At 39.4% G+C, this 21939-nt stretch overlaps 1 protein-coding gene across 3 annotated transcripts in view; it reads right to left on the bottom strand.

Moving 5' to 3' along the window:
* Window positions 1-21939, bottom strand: part of LOC131061778 (protein TIC 62, chloroplastic) — a 154087-nt gene that overhangs the window by 56627 nt on the left and 75521 nt on the right. For all 3 annotated transcript variants that reach the window (XM_059220035.1, XM_059220034.1, XM_057995601.2), the window contains 2 exons: window positions 16161-16233; window positions 15740-15850 (listed from right to left, as the gene is read on the bottom strand). In XM_059220035.1, the coding sequence (XP_059076018.1) occupies window positions 15740-15850; window positions 16161-16233 (184 nt within the window). The remainder of the gene's footprint in view (window positions 1-15739; window positions 15851-16160; window positions 16234-21939) is intronic.

Here is a 21939-nt window from a genome sequence, read left to right as displayed (position 1 = left end):
TCTCGGCGTCTTCAGCTACTTGGAAGGAAGGACACGCTTCAATAGATTCTCCAAGTGAATAGGAAAAGAAACACTCGTTCCATGCTTATGCCTATTTGCCTTGACATATGCCACAAATGTCTCACCACCTCAAGTAGCACCCCTCTGTCTATCAGGTAGCGTGGCAAAATGTAGGGAGGAGAAGGATATCCTTGAATTCTGATATAAGCGAACTTCGGAAATTGGATGAACCATGCACCATGCTGCTGAATCAATGCTTGTGCATTTGGAGAGAGTCTTTGCTGAAGTCCACCTCGAAGCGACCTCGTGATGTGCATAGTGAATGCATCATTCACTCTCCCATAGTGTTGTTTGGTCGGATGATGAAGTTGTGTATAACATTCATGCACTTTTTATTTCTCCTGGTCCTGTTCCAACTATACCCCTCTACATCAGTTCAGGATACTCATAATTTCTTGCAAGAGAGTATATGACGTAGGAGCTCATGTAGAATGTTCTAGTGCGCATCAGCCTTCTTAACTGCAGCTCAATACTGTTGCTGATGAGCCTAGCCCAATTGATTGCAGCTTTGCCATGAGTGACCGTCTCTATGAAGTAGAACATCCAGTCTTCAAAATATGAAGCTTCAGGTGCACCAACCGCTCGATGAAGTAGGGTGATGAAGTCTCTGTATTCATCTTTGAAGTCCACTCTATGTAGTATGTCGGGCCATCTGCTCTTACCGCCTCTACTCTTCTTTAACCAAAACTTGTTGACGATCTTAGAACAAGCTTTTGGATCATCGGCATAGGCAGACTTAGCTCCTTCCACACTTATGTAGACCATGTCCTTAGGCTCAGGTACATGAAATGCTTCACTAATTGCTCTCTCCGAGAGATATGCAAGTACTCTTTCATCCTTCGCCACTATTCTTCTTGAGGGAGAATCATAGTGTTGAGCACTTTCAACGATTAACTCATAGCATTGCACCGCATAAGGGAAGCCAGCTGCATTTATAATTCCACTATCAATCATCTTCTTTGCTGTAGCAGTAGGTTCAATTGTGTACAACAGGTTACAGAACTTCTTGGTGTCGAATTTCCCAAGATTGGTGTCTCCTATTTTGCTCCAATGAGACATGATACTGGTTTCTAATGCACCGTTCCTCGAGTCTTCCTTGATGAGTGCTTGACGGGTCATGGTTCCACTTGGTTTAGGTGTCGCCATCTTCTCACTGATTTTTTATGATTCAACCTGAAATCTGATTAACAATGTGACGGCTAGGACTGTAACTGGATAGTTTAGCCTTGCAAAAGGTGAATTCTCTTGTATTTGTTGTGATGCTGATGAAATTCGCTGTAACTATACCTCCTTCCTGAGCAAATTCGCTGTCTTCTTGGTGAATTTCTCTATAATTCGCCTCCTAAATCAGCTGATCTGCATCTTCATACTTGAATTCACTTTCATTCTTTGATTGATGTTGCTGTTGGAAGATGAAGTTCGCCCTTCAATCTGCAATCTCAATGTTGAAAATTCGCTGACCTCAGTGAACTTTGTTGCTTTCTGATGAAATTCGCCATTTTGTTTTTGGCGCCAAAGTAATGTTTGGTTAATCTTTAAAGTGCATTGAAATATAAAGGATTTCTCTCTCATGAAGGTTTTCATGAAGTTCGCTCCTAAGCCTTTTCACATGAAATTCACTCCCCTTGGCATGCACATGAAGTTCGTTCCCCTTGGTTTGGACATGATGTTTGCTCCCCTAGACTTGCACATGAAGTTCACTCCCCTTGGCTTGGACATGAAGTTCGCTCCCCTTGTCTTGCACATAAAGTTCGCTGTTCAAGGCAAGCACATGAAGTGAATTTCAAACCAAAATTAACTTTCCTTCCATCACCTCATTGTTTCATCAACTCAATCCTTAGGTTTTTCAAGTCTTCATCTAAAAAAACATGTCAAACTTACCTCATGGAGGCCTAAAATGAAAAAAAAAATTCTCCTCTTAAAGAATACATGAAGTAAACTTTTCTCTAAAGGAGTACTTGAGGTGATGTCAATTTGAAATCATACTCACTATCCTCATTCCTACGCTCCAATTCACACTCAAACAATGCTCCTAGGGGAAATTCGCTCCAAAAGTGATGGTCATGAAGTTCGCTCCTAAGGCTAAGCACATGAAGTGAATTTCAAATTGGAACTCTGACTTACCTTTGCTCACTTTCACTCACTCTCTCAACTCTAATGCGTGATGCCATGCCTAACATGAAGTATTAGGCAAAATCTCCCTCCACAAAAGGTACATATGAAGTTCGCTCCAAATGCTATGCACATGAAGTGGATTGAAATTCAACACTTAGCTTTTTGTTCGCTTACCTCGCTTCACTTCATCCATTCAAACTTGTCAGAACAACTTCGCTCTCAACTAAGGGCGTTCAAAACAAATTCCGCTCCTCATAAGGAGCACTTGAAGCTTTTGCCCTCAACCTCGAGCACTTGAAGTATCCCTAACTAGCAGTCTTTCACACTCTTGGGTTGAACTCATGATAGACTTGACTCTCATGATATCTAGATGTTACAAAGTCACTCATTTAATCTGAGAGGGAGATATTAGACTAAGAGACTAGGACCTGAGAAAAAAGGAGGGGTCCACATTTTGATGGGGCAATATGTGAAATGGTCACAACAGTACGTAGAGGGGGGGACCTATCCTTTTCGCTGCAAAAACATGACTACTGGCCTACACTTCGGCCTTTTTCCCTCCTAAAGCACTACAAACACTGACCTTCCACCATAAAAATTGAACTTCGATAAAAAGCTCAATTAAAGTAAGGGCATTGACAAGTTTTATTTTTATTTTTATAACACCGAACTTTGTGTAGATAAAAACACCAAACTTTGTTCAAATGATCGAATAAACTTAGGCTTCTTGGACTGTCCAGGGGGGGGAGAGGGGGGAGTTGAGCAAGCAAAAATTTAGACCTCATTCTTACCTTAGCACATCAAACACTTTGCCCTTTCTCTCTCACATGCTAGCAGGGAAAACAAGAAAGGGGAATCCCTATCAGAGATGGGGATGGTGTGCCAAGCACAACAGCTTCTTTATCCAAATGCAGCACCAAGTCGGTCATCTTTCGATTTTTTGAACCCAATCTGCATGGTACTTAAGTTCACAAAACCGTCGACTACCCAGATGCTCCCCTTTTTGAGTTCTCATTGTCAATGATATATGCAAAGAAACCTCAGCATCGATTAGTTGGGTTCAGTCCAAACCTTTACCTCCTTTCATTTTTATGGTTCTTGAGTTCTTAAGCTTGCCGACCATCCAACTACACTTTAGGATGCCTTAGCTTTAAGCCTTTGCATTGGTCTTGTCTTTCTAGTCGTCAGGTCGATAGTTTCCCGAACCCTAATGCATTTGTCATTGATGGTTCTTAAGTTCAAAAAGCCACTGATGCCCTGACTTAGAAGGTTTTTCATTCCCCAAGGAGTGGTCATTCCAAAGTACTTGTGAGTACGAGGCACTAATGGTTGATTGGGTGGCAAAAGTAATACAAGCATGTTTGCACGCATTTCGAAAGAGAATGAAGGGAAGCCTGCTACCAGAATTAAATGAATTTAATGCTCCCTCTTTAAAGGTAATATCATTTCAAAAGACTTCATTTCATCTCAAGAGCTAGCAGAAAGAGACTTCAAGTTTTCGTGGCGGGAGGAGATTACAAACTTAGGTCGGAAAAATTCCTTTCTTGTTCTCTTTTCTTGAATTTAAAGTTGAAGAATTTTTCAAGAGCCTGACCACTATGATAAATTGAGAATCCCCTCACGAGTCTACTTAGTGAGACTCTAGTATATGGTCACTCCCTGCCCACTGGTGTCACAAAACTTTTTATTAATTGTTTTTTATATCACCAACTCCAAACCCTTGTTTCTTTCATGCCCCCCAACATTGAGAATGGTTTAGGAGGTGTAGCGGACACAAAACTAGGTGATGTGAGTCTACATGGCATTTTAAGAAGAATGAGGGAAGAGTCTGCCTCCTCTCTAGCTAAGAAAGTCGCTAAAAGTGGTCTCCTCGAAGTTGGCAGTGTCCTGCATGTCATCCGTTGCCCTGAGTTAGTTGATTCTTGTGCTAATCACTGCCACCTAGAATCTCATGAAATTTGAACTTTTAATGGTTTAGTGCTTGTCAGAATTAATTTTGAAATTGTGTCTCAAGTTCTTAGGCTTCCCGAAAGGGAACAATTTGTAAATGTATTTGTGATGTCTAGCTAGAATTATTTTTTGGATAAAAGGGAATGGTGCTTGAATTGAATTGCAACCAGCTGGTTAAAGGTTAAGAAGAAGGGTAAATCGAAACTCCCTTCGGTTAATGTTATATTAGGTGACTTAGGAAAAGATATAATTATATCTGATATTACTGTTATTATTTCCTAAGTTACACGTTGAAATTTGAAGAATGCCTTATGTTATTGTTTGAGGACTTAGGCAAGTTCGAAATTGTCTAATTATTGATTAAATACAACTTGGTCGCCCACTTTGGTAATGAAATGAAATGTAATTTGGATGCCATGTGATAAATGAAATGCAATGAGATGTGGGCGAATTTGGGAGCAATCACAATTGAATTTCAGAGGGAAAAATCTTTAAATACAGGTGCTTGGCCTCTCATTTGGAGACCTTGAAGAAATTACACCATTATGCTGCCGGTTTGGCGATTGAAATCTGAGCTTCGAAATGAGCCTTCCTAGCTAAGTGCAGTTTCGTACTTGCAAGATAGTACCTAGCTATTTTCCATGATCTTTGAGTGATATTAGTGAGTTTGTTGAAGTGTGGGATTGCTGGTTTTTCTGTAGTTCGAGTTTTGGTGTGTTTCCAAGCTGTTGGGGACGACATGGCTGAAGCATACTTTCGTTCATAAGTCTCCGTGTGATCTCTCGTTGCTTCTGGGCATTGGCTCTTTGGTTTTCTATGTCCTAGGCGATGACATTTTTAAGTTTTCAGCTCTAAACTTTGAGTTTTCAATTTTATTATGCAAATTGAACTTCCCAACCTAGGCGCCATTCTTTGTGTGGGCATTTGGAAGCAAGTTGTGGTGGTTGGGATATATAGAGGTCATTTTTCTATTTGTATTTGGTCACTTATGATATATTAGCGGTTTGGGAGTTTTTTGGGGATGTTTTGTGTGAGTGATGAGTGATTTTTATGCATTTAGTGTGTCTTGGTGTTGCTGGTTGTGCATTTCCAGCTTGCTGTCATAAATTACAGATTTCCAGAAGTTGGCTTTTGGGTGTGCATTTCGAAGTGTGAGCAGATTAGTTGATTTGGGTGTGATTTGGGGTGATTTGGGTGAGTTTGGAGAGAGATATGAGCATTTCATAGTTTCTTGAAGTTGTTGGTCTGCGTGTTATTGATCCTAGAATTTCATAATTACATGTTGAAGGATCTTTTGGGAGTTAGTAATTGTTTGGAGATATTTATCAGCATTGGACAGCATTACTTCTCTATTCTATCTCTCTATTTCTATATTGTAAGGTTAAGTAGTAGTACTGCTAACCATTTATGGAGTGTTGCTTGCCCACTGCATAAGTGGAAGAGGCTGGCCATGTCACCTATCTTTGTTTGTAATAATGTCCTCCCGCTGAATAAGCAGTGGAGTTGATAGTAATCTTCATTTTTGTCCTCCCACTGAAATATGCGGTAGATATGTATAAGTCCTCCCGCTGCATAGGCTGTAGAGTGATTGTGTTGAAATTCCTTGTTTCCTTGGCTAGTTCACCTCCAAGTAGTTTAATTTATATCCTGCTGAATAAGAAGAAGGGTCTGGCTTGCCGCCCGTGCATTGTCATTCCAATTCAGTTTATGGTGCTAACGATCCCCAGAACACCGTATGCTCTCACCCTCCTAGATTGGGCTCTCGGTAAACAAAAAGTGGAAGGGTTCCCTTCAGTTGCTATAGATTATTTCTCTAACCTTAACGGGTTATTGTGTTTGCTCTTTAATTCTTATTGAAAAATCAAAAAAAAATTAAGGGGGCTTATTACAAATTACACCAAGAAGATTTGTTTACAAAAAATAATCTATGTGGGGCATATTGGATATAGGGGACTTTAGAGATTTTTTTTGAGAGATTTTTTTTGACACCAAAGGACAAGGACCCTCTATCTTAGGGTTTTACAAACCCTGGCCTGGCCACAACACTTTTGGGTTACAAAACCCTAGGCATCCAAGTTTAGGACAGCCAAAACCCTAGCTGTACCAAGTGGATTGCAAATACAGGCATGTGATGTTGGCTGCCCAATTTCTAGTTAGAAATCAATATACATTAGCAGACTATACAAGGAAAGCTGGCCGCCACGCAAGGTAGTGCTAGAAACATGAGTTGTGGCATGTTTAGAGGAAGATAGGAGGGAGCATGAGAAGTAAAGAGGAAGTAGTTCCTTTTAGGGAAGCATTGTGTGAGTTTGGGAAGCAACTCGAACTTCATTGCTGGGTTAATAGCTTTAGCAAAGTCGTGGTCAAGTTAGTAGATGGGATAAGTGATAGTGAAAGGTAGATAAAGCTGTGAATTGAGTATTTGGATGAATACACAACAGGACTGGTGACTAACTGCCAGATTTCAGGTCATATAAGCAGGGAGGTCCATAACAGCATAACAAGGTTCTAAATAAACAAAATACCAATTCTAGGCATTTTACAACCCTCTGCTAATCATAAATTTTACACAATTTATGTTATGAAAGCTACAGAAGGTTATTCTCAGTATAATCATCTCTTATTTGATCATACCAGTTGTTTGTAGTGCTGCAGCAGTATATAAGACATCAACAAATGTATGGAGAGATGTTAATGAAGTCCAGCTGCTAACTTACTAGGTTCTACAATAGTGAAGGACTTCAGTTTGAACAGTTTCAATCAGCAAGCCTCCGTTGTATAGACTTTCTACATTTGTAACAATTCCACAATAAAGTTTCAGACCAGAACATTGCTATTGATATTAATATTGTTGGGATGTATCAGCTGAATTCAAATAAGTAGAGCGTTTGCCATTTCTTTGATAGATTGTCTATGAAGTGTGTAGCATGACAATTGTCTGACAAAGATGTCCATAAACTATTGAAGGTCTACAACTGTTTGTGATTATATTCATGTAGAATTAATATACTTGCAGCCGTTCCCTAATTGTTTGATGGAATGTCTGTGAGCCAAAACTTGTAATCTTAGCAAGTTGAAATAAAATTGGTACGGGACATTACACCAATTTTCTTCTTCTTTCTATTGGTATCTTTATTGATAGGCTACCCACTTGATTCTTTCTACTAGCATCAAGAGGGAGTTCTTTGGTCCTTGAAAGATCCCCAATCCCGGATACCAAGACAATACTGTTTTTGTTTCAAATGAATCTTTGACCAATGGTTTAAAGCTCTGAATGGAATTTCTAGAAATCTGATTTTTTTTCTGATTTTTCTGCCTTTTCTCAATTTTTTTGGATTTTTGGGAATATAAATAATTGCATAAAAGATAGCAAACAGATTCCAACTATGAAAGGTAAATACATAACAAGAAATTAATCAATACTGTAATCTGAAACAGTACATACCCAGAATAAGCCAGCAAACTGATTTTTATTTCAGAATGGAATTAATGCAAAGATTCAGTGTTGTCTTACAATAATGAAATAACGCCAGCTATAGGAGAATGCTTGGTGTGAGTCAAGAACCTGAGGAAAACTCTGCCTCAAACCCTCCAATACCAGTCTGAACACAATGGCGTCCAATGCAAGAGGAAAACGTCTCCAATAACCTCACATGAGCTGCCCAGAGAGAACGCACAAGCTGAAATAGGTAGCCGCCCCTACTGAAACTCCTCAATACTGCCAATATGTGCATTCCAGTACAAGTTCGACCTCTTCCTCTATCAATCTGAGTGCAAGAAAGAACAACTTCAATCACCAATTCGTTGTTGAGGTTTGCGTTCCAACAATCCAGACTTGAGGGTTTTGTCCCAAGCCACTAAATCGCTCCACCAAAGCAATTTCAAGTTTCACAAGTTTCAAATGTCAAAAGATAATGAGAAATTAGGTCTCCATCTCCTTATATCCCCTTCCAAGTGCAAATCGAACCCTAAAGGGAATTACACTTTGCACTTCAAACAAAATATAATAAAATAACATTTTCCCAATTAAAGGCATCCAGACTATAGGAAAAACACTACTTTATTAAAATGTCATAACTCATAGCACCAAAAAGCCTCCGGATAGTGAAAATAGTTTATAATAATTCGAGACCTTTCCAATGAGCTATCACACATAGGCATACACGCCCAAATTATTCAATTATTTCCTTATTACTCTGAAATGGCTATATAAATAGCCTTATTATATTTTATTTAATTACTAACTTAGGAAATATTAAAATATTTCCCTTTATGCTTCTGAAAGCCCAAATCAACCAAATAATCATGCAACTGACCATGTCACCTGTCTGTGACTGATACGGGACAAGATGGGTCAACTGGCAGTCCCTTCCCTAAAATCTAGGGATGCTCCTAGAAACTAGGGAACACACCCTGTCGTCCTAAAACTGAAACCATCTGAAAAGTCATGAATAACCTCACGACTAGCAACTGTCACGACCTCCTAAAATTTAGGAATATCCCCTAAAATCTAGGAACTGCTCCAAACTACCTACAAAGCCAAAATCCAGTCACTATATGCACTGAATGAGTCCCAATCAACCTCTGCTAGCCTACGAGACTCCAATGATAGGCCAACTCCTCCGTCTCTGATGTCCACTCTAGAAAGGGGACATGACAGTCCTCCTTGGCTATCCCAACATGGCCTCCTGACCTTGGATACCCCTCAACAAGCATTATCTCTCACAATAAATGATGATGGCTCTAAGAACACCATTTCAAATGCAAACAGGAATATTCAAAAATATTTCCTTCTAGTCTTCACCAACATATGCTTTGGGTGCTCTTGTTTGCCCTTAATTGCTAATTGTATTGCTATTTGTTAGTGGCACAATGCTTTATTTTGTCTTAAATACTTTTAGCATTTTGATTCAAGGATTCTTTCTTCCTAGAACTTTCTATTGCTAATTGCTATAGCTTTACTCCTCTTAACCTATTTTTGCTCATCTATAGACATGAATATAATCTCTGTTTCCCTGTCTCTCTTTTAGAAAAACTTGTTACCATAGACATTTGACCATTTTGTTTGCTCACCTTCCTTCCACCCCCCCTCTATCTATCTATCTATTTATCAGTGTTTCTAGGTGTATATTTCTCATCTGAGTTTTTCATATTGTGTGTCTATATATTGTTGTGCGTTGCACACGCTCCCCGTCGCCGACAGGGTTCCCCTTTCCTCTTTTTGGTCTTTTCGCCTTCGCCCTGTTGTGTCCTGCGCAGGGTGTCTCGCATCCTTTTGAGTGTGCCCGTAATCAGTCCATGAGATGATGATGTCGTGGGCGGAAGCCTGTGAATCCATAAGATCAGTTTAACCTTTGGGCATTTAAAATTTCAAGAGTTCGTTTAAACTTGGGAAATCGCCTGAGGTAGGCTTGGAATGATAGAAACTGGCAAAATTCCCCAAGTAAAAGATAAAGCGTCTGAAGGTCACATAAGGACCCAAAGTGCCGATTTTCTTAAGAAGTTCGCAGTATAGGGAAAAATCGCGATCTAAGGGAAATACCACAAGTGAAGACTTGCAAATGCCACCAAAATCCCGAAAATCACGATTTGGAGGGTAAGTGTGAGAGAGAGTTGAAGGTTTTAAAGCTTGCAAAGCATCCCAAATCGCCAAAATCCGGAAGGACTCCCCAAACCGTGATTTTTGGTAAACTTACAAACTTGCAAAACTCTCCAAATGGTCGAAATTCGCCATGCAAGGTAATTCGCGATTTTTTTGGCAAGTATTAGATATCTTGAGGTTAAAATGCCCATCTTTGACGCAGCGAGAGGAAGAACTGCAGAGTTTGAAATTCGCAAACCCTTCCCCCATTCTCCGAAATTCGCCCAAAATCGTATGAATCTTGTAACGTGAAGTCTGAAAGCCCTTCAAAACTCAAAAATCGCGATTTCTTAACATTACAACCCCTTTTCAAAATCGCTTTAAACCTAAATCACGCCCAAGCCAAAATCGCCCAAGGTAAAATCGCGGAAGTGTAGGAGGTCAAGTAGTTTGTTGAAAAAAATCACGTAGGAAGTAAATTGCCAAATCACCAAGGTAAAAATTGCCAAATCTAAGTTTTTAAATTGCTGCATTTCTGTCTCCAAACTTAGGCGCAAAATTGGGAATAAGGAGTTAACCGTTAAAGTTTGAAATTGCAGAACTCTCTCATTCCCAAATTTGCAAATTGTGAGTTTGTGTTTACAAAACGTAGGGCATTAGAGAGGCATTTTTCAAATCCAGAGAAAACCGTTCATTTCGCCAAGATAAATGCCTAAATCGGCAGTAGAATCATCAAAGACGCCTAGTGCAGCCGAAACATCACGAGCATCCAAGTCAGATATCCCTCCCAGAGTCGAAAAGAAGAAATATCAGTATCAGGGAGGAGGATTGAGGGAATCAAAAGTTCAAAGTGTGTAGGAAAATGTAGGTGATACTGACCTAGGGCACATTGATATTCAAGATTTCAGAGACCGAGTTTTCTCCCCTAATGCCTATGGTAGACCTAGGCAGATGATGGAAAGTGGCATCGCTCAGGCAGCAAGATTTCCCCTGTCAGTGCAAAACTATGAACTGGTAGTAGAGGCTGCCCGACATTACCAACCAAACACCAGATTGGTACTCCTTGAAAATATGGTCCTCACTGACTTCGCTCGTGAAGCCATTGGCAACACCTTTGACATCCCCTTCCCGAACAACCCCATAGCAACAACTATAGATGAAGCGCAAGTGGCGTATGATATGAACCCTACCAAATGCAAAACACTCATAAATGAGGAGTGGTACAAACAGAGAAGACCTCCAAGCATCAGGATTGGGAAAAAGACCCCCAAAAGCGACTTCCATAATGAGCATGGAGACATGGTCACATTGCTCAGCAGGATTATGGGACTCCTCCAATCCAACTACTTTGAAGAGTGGATGTTCTACTTCACAGAATAGGTCTTCGCTGGGAAATCCAAGTTCGAATGGGCCCAGATCATAAGTGACAACATCCATACCCAATTGATCGAACTTGAGGCGAAAAAATATTTTACCATGACATCCTATTTGGTCTACATGTTCGCCAGAAACCAGCCACTTCCAGGTTTGATCATGAAAGGTGAAATTGGGAATGGACCCAATCAGGTGAAGGTATATGACTGTTATCCACAGCTACACTATCAGGACATAGCTCAAAGGGAAAAGAATAGCCCTGCCTATGCAGTTGGTCAGTATGAGCGCGTCAATGACGCCTTCACAATGCGCCTAGTCAAGCTGATGCAAGGAGGACTACACATAAGGCTCTCAGAGCAAGCTACTATTCTGGTACAGAGGTATGGCGCCTGGTTCATCCAATTCCCAAGATTCTCCTACATCTGAATAGCTGGCTTTGAGGGTGCTCCTTTCCGACTTCCGCGATACCCGACCGATAAAATAGTTCTTCTGGAAGTCGCAAGGCAGTCACATCGAGTGAACAGTTTACTCAAAGACAAGAAGCAGTCAAGATTCACCTTCCCTATGATCATAGGTAACCTTGATGTCCATCTGAAGAGTCCAACTCATGCCGAGGAATCCCTTGCAGAACTAGCCTCTTACGGCCTACAGGAACATTTCCCAAGGAAATGCTTTGATCACGACAATCTAGCAAAGAGAGCCTATGGCAGGCGATACAGAGCAAAGGAGTCAGTTGAAGATTATTGGAAGAACTGCTCTGATGACTATGAAGTCGGAAGGCGCGAATATTCAAGGTTGAGTGTGCAACAAATGTGACTCTATGAATACCGTCGGGTCCCGGATCAACTAACAAATTCAGGAAATTGCCTACAAGTCCGGGAATTCGAGGCGGTAAGAAATCTTTTGCTAGGCATCGATTGGTCGCAAGATCCAATCACTGATTTTGAGGCGGTTATGGCAACCCCAAGAAGATACACTGACCAGTGGTTGCACCAGCAAATTGAGCGACTGATTCATGAGGGAGTCCAATTCACCTACCAAATGATGGGTAGCCTTGATTCTCAGTCCTCTGAAGATGAGGGAACCTCTAGTGCACCTAAGGAAGAGGCTGAAAAGCCCGAGAAAAGGAAGAAAGCCAAAGCCAGCAGAGGGACTCGGACATCTAAAAGAACAAGAAGGGAGAAGATCCCTATTAGGAGACCGGAGGTCACTTCATCATCAAAAGACCCCAGTTCATCTGATGATGTAGTTGAACTAGATTATATACCTGCTCTGCCTTCCCAGAGCGATATTGACGCATTTGGAGCTGATGATCCTCCTACACCCGACATGCTAAATATAGAGGTAAGAGCCATTGAATCTGCCGAACCTGAGAATCAAGTGGAGGAAGGAGAGATTCCATCCATTCAAGGGCTGGAGATGCATGAACCCACCCAGCAGAGCCGCCATGAATTGCAGCTGCATAGTACTGCCAAGGATGACTCCACTGTTGAAGGAGAGCATAGGACAGATGAGACCCGCGAGCCTGAAAAGACCGAAGAACAACCATCACATGAAGATACCAAACAATTGTTCAGTGAAGTGGGAGAGAATTCAACTGCGAGCAAAGGACTTGACACTTCCTCCACTCCTCCTGTCACAGAGCAGCTGCAAATATGCAATGAGCCGGCTGAAAACATTAAAGAGCAGAGTGCAAATTTAACTATAGCATCAGTCCAGACCATACCTCAAGATTGGTTGGTTGCTCGAGCTCAGCGCAAGGCAGCCACCAAGCCACCCATTGACTTGGAAGACATCTTCTCACACATAGACCAAGCCAAGGCCAAGGGGAAGAAAAAGCCTAAGGCATATTCCCGGATAACCCATGATGAGCAAAGGAACCGTACCCTTCATATCGCCACCCCGCCTGTTGATAAGCCAGTAGATCAAGTTACAATGGCTGATTATAGCATCACAACTATCCCCATCGGACGAGCCACCAAGGAGCAGGAAAGGGAGGAATTCAAAGACTCAGTGCAAAACATGCTCAGACAACTCGAAGAGATAACTGTTGAAAAGGACATGTATCGAGTTTGTGCTGAGCAGGCCGAGGGGTACATTGATCAACTCTTGAGACCATTGCATAATGCTTCCGAATCCCACATTCCCCCTACAGCATTGGCGCAAAGGACCACCACAAAGTTTGAAGGAGTACGAGATACTGTCAAGGTCATCAAGGAATGGATGCGAGGCATTAAAGAAAGAGGGGAGCAAATCTTCCAAGATCTGCGCGAAATGGCTCTCCATAGGGAAGCCACTATTATCAAAATGTGTAAGCTAAAGAAGGAATGCTATAACACTCATGAGGCAATTGCCAAGGCATTGCCCCTCATTAGGGCTCTATTTTGGACCTGCTCTCAAATCCCTGCTATTGATACTATCCTAAATCCTTATAGTGTCAATACCTTCAAAGAATGGTATCGGACCCTCAGCATGAAGGACGACATGAAGGATAATATCAATAAAATGCATGATAAGTGCGATGACAGTTTATCAAATGTGAAGGATCTTGGTGAAAGGATCCTCAAATCCATGGTTCCCGGTTGGAAAAATAGTATGGAGGATAGTGAGGTACAACCACAGTGGGAGGACAAGCTTAATCCTAGGGTCACTTACACCGTGGAGGCTCTAGATTTTGTTGTTGGGCTACAAGTAGACATATCATGTTTTGAAAATCACAAGTCATACTGGAGAGAGGATCTGGAGAATTTGGATAGCCTCCTACAAGGTATTCATTACAAAATGTTTAATCCTCCTATGCCGCCGATGACCGAACTATTCAAGTTATGTCTAAGATTTCAGGACTACATTCGGGTAGAGCGTGCAGCCGATCAGGATATCTGGGGAGAGTACCTGCACAACGAGGTCGAATTCATCACCAAGGAATCTACAACTGGAAAAGAGAAAGTGCTCTCTTAAAATGCATTTTTCTTTTAAATTTGAAAAGCACCTTTTTGGCCAAAGTCCATATTTGACTACCAAGTCAACTGTAGACTTTAAAACTTTGTGCATGTGCACTTTTTGAATTGTTATGGATAATTTTAATTACTTTTTTTAGGTAGTTATTGCTCCCTTTTTAGGTGGTTGCTGATATTTACCTTCCATTTATGGATATGGGTACCTTTTGTAAAGATGAATCTGGGTCACTTGTTTAGTTTAGATCTTGCCCATTCATCTATTTTTGGAAATCTATTTAAAGGGACTGGTTTTCCCTTATTTTGTAAGAAGTTCATGGATTGTTGTTGAGGCTCTGGCAAAATTTACATAGGATTTAATGCAAAGTTAAGGTTGTTTCTATTTCATTGTGAGTGCATGGTCTCCTTCTTCATCATTTAAATTATTTTGTTATAGCTTTCATTTTTTCTATAGCATTTTTTAGATAAACATCTGATAGAATCCTCGTTGTTCATACCATTAGGGACTAACTGATTGTCATTCCTTTTGCATGGTTAATCTGAACCTTCTCATATGCTTAGTTCGGTTATTAAACAATTAGTGAATGAATATAAAATTCTGAATCTATGTTTAATAGCATGAAAATCTTATTTTCCCTTGAAGATCACACTAGATTCTTACAAACGTTGTGCTTAAATAGCTGATAGTGTTTAATCTGGTTATTTGGAGGTGTCTGTCTATTTTTCCTGAATATGCTATCTTGGTTAATTAGTTAGATTTTCTGTATCTCTTTTCCCTATCCCTCCCTTTTTCCTTTTTCTACCAAGAAGAATCCACAGTCCAGCTGAATTAGTATCGATCCAACTGAAATCAACCAATAGCGAGACTGTTAGAATTATAGGGAACTCATCCAACAATTGCCCATCTCACCATAAGTCCCCTTGTGTTTCCAGCAAAACACATCAAACCACTGAGTAATCCCGCAGTCAAGACCTGACAATCAAAACCTTGAGGTCATCCCCTTTGATCAAACGCAAAAAACAGCATTAGGGATTTCCTTATCTCAAGAGAAGATAGGATACTCAGCGAGTACATTCTATTCTGCGTTGACCGGATGGAGTTTGTAGCGATACGACTTTAGACACGTCAACATATATATACAAAATACATACAATATGTAGAACTCACATGAGAAATATACACCTAGATGCACAATAATAGTATCTTGTCAATAATTTGTGTTTAAGTCTTTAGTTATTGATTTGATCACCACTAAAGGAATAGTATATGCCTAATGCATGCATTATAGAATGATATTAAGGATGTATACCAGCGACAACCTATGCATGCCACTTTGGAGGAGTCAGCTCTCATACACACAATCCTGTTGTAATTATTTTGCTCACAAGCTGCATGATTGCTCAACTTCATTCCGTTAGGGCATATGAATAGATAAATAGATAGGTACAACTTAGATAGATATGGATACATATACTTATGGTGTTCCTAATGGATCACAACAAAATACCAACATGCTAAACACTATCATAATTTTGTGGTAGATGAACTGAGATGAAATAATTGAAGCGAATTTAAGTTTGTGAAATATAAGTATTTATCTAGTTATAGAAAAGTACTCAAACCCATGCCAATCTGCTATCCTCCAATCTTTTGTGATTTGAATTGATAAAAATATTGAAAATTATTGAATTCCGATAAACTCACCTGCAAGTTTGACACCTGACCACCAAAATATGTGTCTTTGCTAGCAAGAACAAGATTATGGGTCTCCTTATAAGTGTCAGTTGGTCGTTCCATCCCACCAGGTCTAACAATCTGAAAATCGTCAATAAACAAAACTGAATTTGTAACTTGTGTTATTTATAAATCCTGCAGCTCCTTTATTAAAAAAAGCCTGTGAAATGTCCTAGGAATTATTTCTGTAGCATTTTTAATTTCATGATCTCCATATTCAATTCAAGCCTTAAGTATTGAACTAGATTTATTGACACAAGACTAAAGACCAATGCTTGGGGTAATATTTACCTTATTTTTATAATACAAAGTATACTGAAATTGAACTATGAAAAGCTATTCAAATACAGAAAAAAAGAGCTGTGCTAAATTTCTTTTTGCTGGCACTCACACTATATGGAAGGCCACTGCTAATCAATGCTTCTTCCGCCTTTCTTTTCCATATAAGAACACCCCAAAAAAGGCTGTAAAAGAAAAAAAAAGTATAATGTAAGGTGTTCAAGAAATTGCTTCGAGTATAATTTCAGCTATGCTGTTTCAAGAGATGCTCAATAGCAGAATCATCTGCCAATTGTTCCAAGTTGAAGTAATACCATATCTCAAAGGAAAAAAGGTACAATTGCATAAAACAAGATAGATTACACCCCAAGGAGAGGTCAAATCAATGCAAGGCCCAATTACAACACTGAATTGCAATGATTGAAACATCTTAAATGCTATGGGTGAAGAAGATCATGCTCAAGGAACTAAATTCAGAATGATGACGAAGCATCATCAATGATGTTAGAGAAGATGGTGATAAAACCATTAAAGTCCAGCTTAAAAATACAACTCCTAAAATCAGATAAAAATCAGAAAACTGAGAGCTCAAAATTATGTACTTCCTAAAATAAAATTCAAGAAAAGCATGCCACTGAAAATGAATCAAATCAAGTGTTTTTGTTCCAGACCATAGCCCTGTTTTAAGCATTTTCCATATAATGCAATATGACAGCTTTAAATACTATGGACAAATTGTGGAAATTGAATCCATAAGACTCCGGAATAAGAATGCCAAGGATAAATGATAGTATTCAGAGTCTGTTCCAAAATTAAATTCATGGAATTTAAAATTGGTGGTACAGTATCATGTATAAAATATAGATGATGTGAATGGTTGGCATGGATTTCCTTTATTGAACCATAAGTCTTATTGAGAACAAAAATGCTTCTCCAAAAAGGAACTTGTTGTCAACACTGAAACTGAAGACCTATCAGGTAATTATAATCTAAATATTATTTGTTGCCTAAATACTGTTCTAACATAACAATAATTGAGACTAAATATTTATAGTTATAATTGACATTAAATTTGATAAAGCAATGTCAATTTCACACGAAGTTGCAACAAATAGATTCTACCAAGAAAAGATCAATAAATTTCTCATGAAATTCTATGTTAAAATGTAATATATGCCCCTAATTTTATATTTTTGAAAATTTCATCAACAGAAAACAAGATACAGTGCAATAACCTTTTCCATTTTCTGATAATTCACATCCCGGTGTTAATTTTAGTACTTTCAGATTGAATAAAACTCAGAAAATCAGAATTAGTTTTAACTAGGTTAATTAAATTTATTGTTTTCCAGATTTAAGCATAGTAAAGGAAATGAATACAAAAAGACAAAGCACAGTTACCCTGGGAAAACCTCCTAGGAGGAAAAACTCAGCCAAAAGATTCTCAGATCTGATTATGAAATTGAATTCAATTGATCATTACACACTTATCTGGAGTATAGAGGTTGCAGTCACAAGGAAGATGAGATAGAAGTCTTCACAATTAGTTTGCTAATGAAGATCATGATTTGCAGTCCTCCTAATCAGATTTGCTGTGTGTTACAAGGGTAGCAGCACCTTTCAAGTAGTTCGCAATCCTTCTATAGGGTTTGTTTGGGCCTTCAATGGAGTTCTCTATCTCTTGGTGGTGATCTGCTGCATTTGGTAGAATTCGCTGTCTTCTATTATGTTCTGCTGCACTTCAATGTAGATCGCTGATGTCAACTGCCTTGATTCAATATTTCGCTTCCTTAGTACATATTTCGCACCTTTCTTGCAAGAACTGAAAATGGATAAAATTATGAGAAGTTAATGCTATATTTATAGGAGTCATAATACTTCTCAATCATGTCGGCCTTCTTTGCAAATTAAACATTTTAATTATTTTAATTCCTTTTAAGTGAATTGGATAGGGTCGGCCCTATCATGGAGGCGAGTTGGGTTTGGATGTAGCATGGAGGCCTTTTAGGTGGAGCCGAGAGGTATTGGGCCTGGCCCTATATGTTGGAGGCGGATTCCAATGTTGCTCAAGGCAATTGGAATCTGCCAGCCCTAATTACAAACAACACTCCCTCTTAATTAGGGAAGAGAATCATAAACATAATCTTCCATCTTGCACACAAGCAAGTATGGAACTACATAATCATAATCTTCCAGCTTGCACACAAGCATAGACTGGATCCACCTTGCATTGCCCACAGAAGGTGGAGAGGATCTTTTTCTACCATCTTACATTGCCCGCAGAGGATGGTCAACAATTACACTAATACCATCTTACATTGCCCGCAGAGGATGGTTTAACAATTACACTTCTCCCTGAGAAGTTTTACAATACCATCTTACATTGCCCGCAGAGGAAGGTTAATAATTACACTTCTCCCTGAGAAGTTTACAATACCACCTTACATTGCCCGCAGAGGGTGGTTAACATTTACAATACCATCTTACATTGCCCGCAGAGGATGGTTAATAATTATACTTCTCCCTGAGAAGTTTACAATACCACCTTACATTGCCCGCAGAGGGTGGTTTGATACAGCACAAGGTATCACTGAGATTGAGACTCCCTCTCAATTAGGGTTTCATTTTCCACAATACCAAGTCTATCCCTGAAGTACACAAACTTCACTTTGGATAGAGGCTTGGTAAGAATATCTGCAACCTGCTCATCAGTGCTGACATACTTCAACTGAATAGCACCTCTTTGCACCATATCTCGAATGAAATGATAATGGGTTTCCACATGTTTTGACCTGTCATGAAACACTGGGTTGATGGACATCTTAATACAACTCTGGTTATCATAGTGAATAACTGTAAGATCCCTAGCTTGACCAAATAGCCCTGCAAGAAGCTTGCGAAGCCACACTGCTTCTCTAGAAGCTACACTTGCTGCAATATACTCAGCTTCAGCAGTACTTAATGCCACTGAGGATTGTTTCCTGCAAGCCCAAGAGATTACTGCGGATCCCAAGCTAAAGCAAATATCGGAGGTGCTTTTCCTATCTTTGACACTTCCATCCCAGTCTGCATCAGAATAACCTTCTAAGGTTATTGGAGTGTTAAGAGGATACTTCAGCCCAAAACCAACTGTGCCTCCGAAGTATCTTAGGATATGCTTGGCTGCAACAAGATGAACATGTTTGGGCAAGCTCATGAACTCGCTGAGAGCATTCACAGCAAAGCATATATCTGGTCTAGTGTTAACTAGATACATCAGAGAACCAATCAACTGTCGGTACTCGGATGGATCTGCAAATTCAAAGTTAGCTGCAGAAACACTTAACTTCTTCAAGTTAGATTCCATAGGAGTAGACATAGGTTTACAATCCATCATTATAAATCTTTTCAAAATGTCAATAGTATACTTTCCTTGACTTAGAAAAATTTCGTTAGATCTTTGCCATACTTCTAGACCTAGGAAATAATGCATTAGACCTAAATCTTTCATTTCAAATTCTGAAGCTAGTTCTTTCTTGCATCTAATAATAAGTTCATCTTTACCAGTAAGAAATAAGTCATCCACATAAAGAACTAGAATTAGCATTTCATCATTGGCTACTTTAAAATATATGTTAGAGTCGGCATCATTTTTACAAAACCCTAGACTTAACAAGTATTTATCAATTCTTTCATACCAAGCACGAGGAGCCTGTTTAAGACCATACAGAGCTTTCTTTAACCTGCACACATGGGTTAATCTATCCTGAATCTCATAACCCTCAGGTTGCTCAATATAGACTTCTTCCTCAATGACACCATTGAGGAAGGTAGTCTTGACATCCATCTAATGTAGTTTCCAACCCCTAGAAGCAGCAATGGCTATTATAGTTCTAATAGAAGTATATCTAGCAACAGGAGCAAATGTTTCTTCATAGTCTATGCCTTCCTTTTGAAAAAAACCACAAGCTACAAATCTAGCCTTATATTTTTCAATACTACCATCAGCATTATGTTTAATTTTAAATAACCATTTAGAGGAAACAATAGATTTACCTTTGGGTCTGGGCACAATGTTCCACACATCATTCTTGATGATTGACTGATATTCTTCATCCATAGCAAGCTTCCAGGCATGATGACTTAAGGCTTCTTCAACACTGCAAGGTTCAGTTTCAATGAGATTACACATCAAGGAAACGTAGTTGGAGAATACCTGAGGTCTCTTAGCTTCACGGAAGGTGCCTCTGGGAGTAGCAAACCTTTCAGCTTCTTGAATGGTGTTCTTTACCCAGAGAGACCTCTTTTTGGTAATGACAATGTCACTAGGAATATCAGTGGGATTCATGGGTTCTGGAGGGTCATCATGATCATCTTGAGGAGGAGGTTCAACTTGCTCCCTCTGAATCTCAGGGTTAGAATCAACATTTATATTTTGATTGTCATTAGCTTCATCAATAACACAAGAACCTTTCGATTTCTTAAAAGCAATGTCTTCTTCAAATGTAACATCTCTACTTACCTCAACGTACCTTTGACCTGGGATGAGAATCCTGAATGCCTTGGAGGATTCACTGTATCCAACTAGCATGCCTTTCTTTCCGGAAGGTTCCAACTTTGATCGCTTTTCCTTGGGCACATGAACATACACGGGACTTCCAAAGATTCTGAGGTGACTAATGTCTGGTTTGGATCCTGTGAAGGCTTCTTCCGGGGTCATGTTCTTTAGGACATGATGAGGACATCTATTCTGGATATACACCACTGTTCTAGAGGCCTCAGCCCATAGAAAGATCTGCAAGTTTTGATCGTGTATCATAGCCTTTGCAGCTTCCATAATACTCCTATTCTTTCTTTCAGCAACACCAATTTGTTGAGGGTTGTATGGTACACAAAACTCCCTCTTAATTCCTAACTCAACACAAAAATCATAAAAGCATCCGGAGGTGTACTCACCTCCATTGTCAGATCTCAAGCATTTAATTCTTTTACTAGAGGAGTTTTCAGTTAATGCTTTAAACTCTTTAAATTTACTTAAGACTTCATCAGATTCTTTAGATTTCAAGAAGTAGATCCAAGTTTTCCTAGAAAAATCATCTATGAAGATTACGTAATACAGAAATCCACTAGGAGATGCTATAGACATAGGACCACATAAATCAAAGTGAACAAGTTCTAGTTTGTCTTTAGCTCTATTTTCACTTTTATGAAATGGACTTTGAACATTTTTGCCTATAGCAAAACCTTTACAAGTGTTATCATGAATTTGACTAAGTTTAGGCATACCTTTGACTAATCTTTCAAGAGATGGAAGGGCTTGATAATGCAAATGTCCAAGTCTTCTATGCCATAACTCAGAGGATTCTGGAGCCTCATTAATGAGTGTTTGAATAGGGTTAGTAGAGAGCTTATAAAGACTATCATATCTATGACCAATTATGCGAGCAAATTTAAAATTAGCTTTCTTAGGCCAAGCAAGGACTTTTCCCTCAGAAAATGCAATTTGATAACCTTTATCTTCTAAAGCAGAAATGGAAATTAGATTTCTTTTAATTCCAGGAACAAACAAGATATCACTGAGGTGCAAGGAAATACTAGAATCTAAATTCAGGGAAGTAGAGCCAGAACCTCTTACTGAATAACGAGCATCATCACCAATTACCACGTGAAGGCTAGTATCCTTTTCAACTAAGCCTGAAAGGTGATCACAATAACCTGTAATGTGTCTGGATGCACCACTGTCAATCAACCATGTATTGCTATCTGAAGGAACACTGCTAGATAGAGCGGAGATGAATAGGAAGTCATTATTTTGTTCTGAGACTTCATTTAGGTTGGCTTCACTTTCTGAGACTTCATTTAGGTTGGCTTCACTTTGGTTAGGGTTATTCTAACATTCTTTAGCATAGTGA

This window comes from Cryptomeria japonica, chromosome 4 (genome assembly GCF_030272615.1).
Source record: "Cryptomeria japonica chromosome 4, Sugi_1.0, whole genome shotgun sequence".
NCBI lineage: Eukaryota > Viridiplantae > Streptophyta > Pinopsida > Cupressales > Cupressaceae > Cryptomeria > Cryptomeria japonica.
This window is presented reverse-complemented; position numbering and strand designations above follow the sequence as displayed.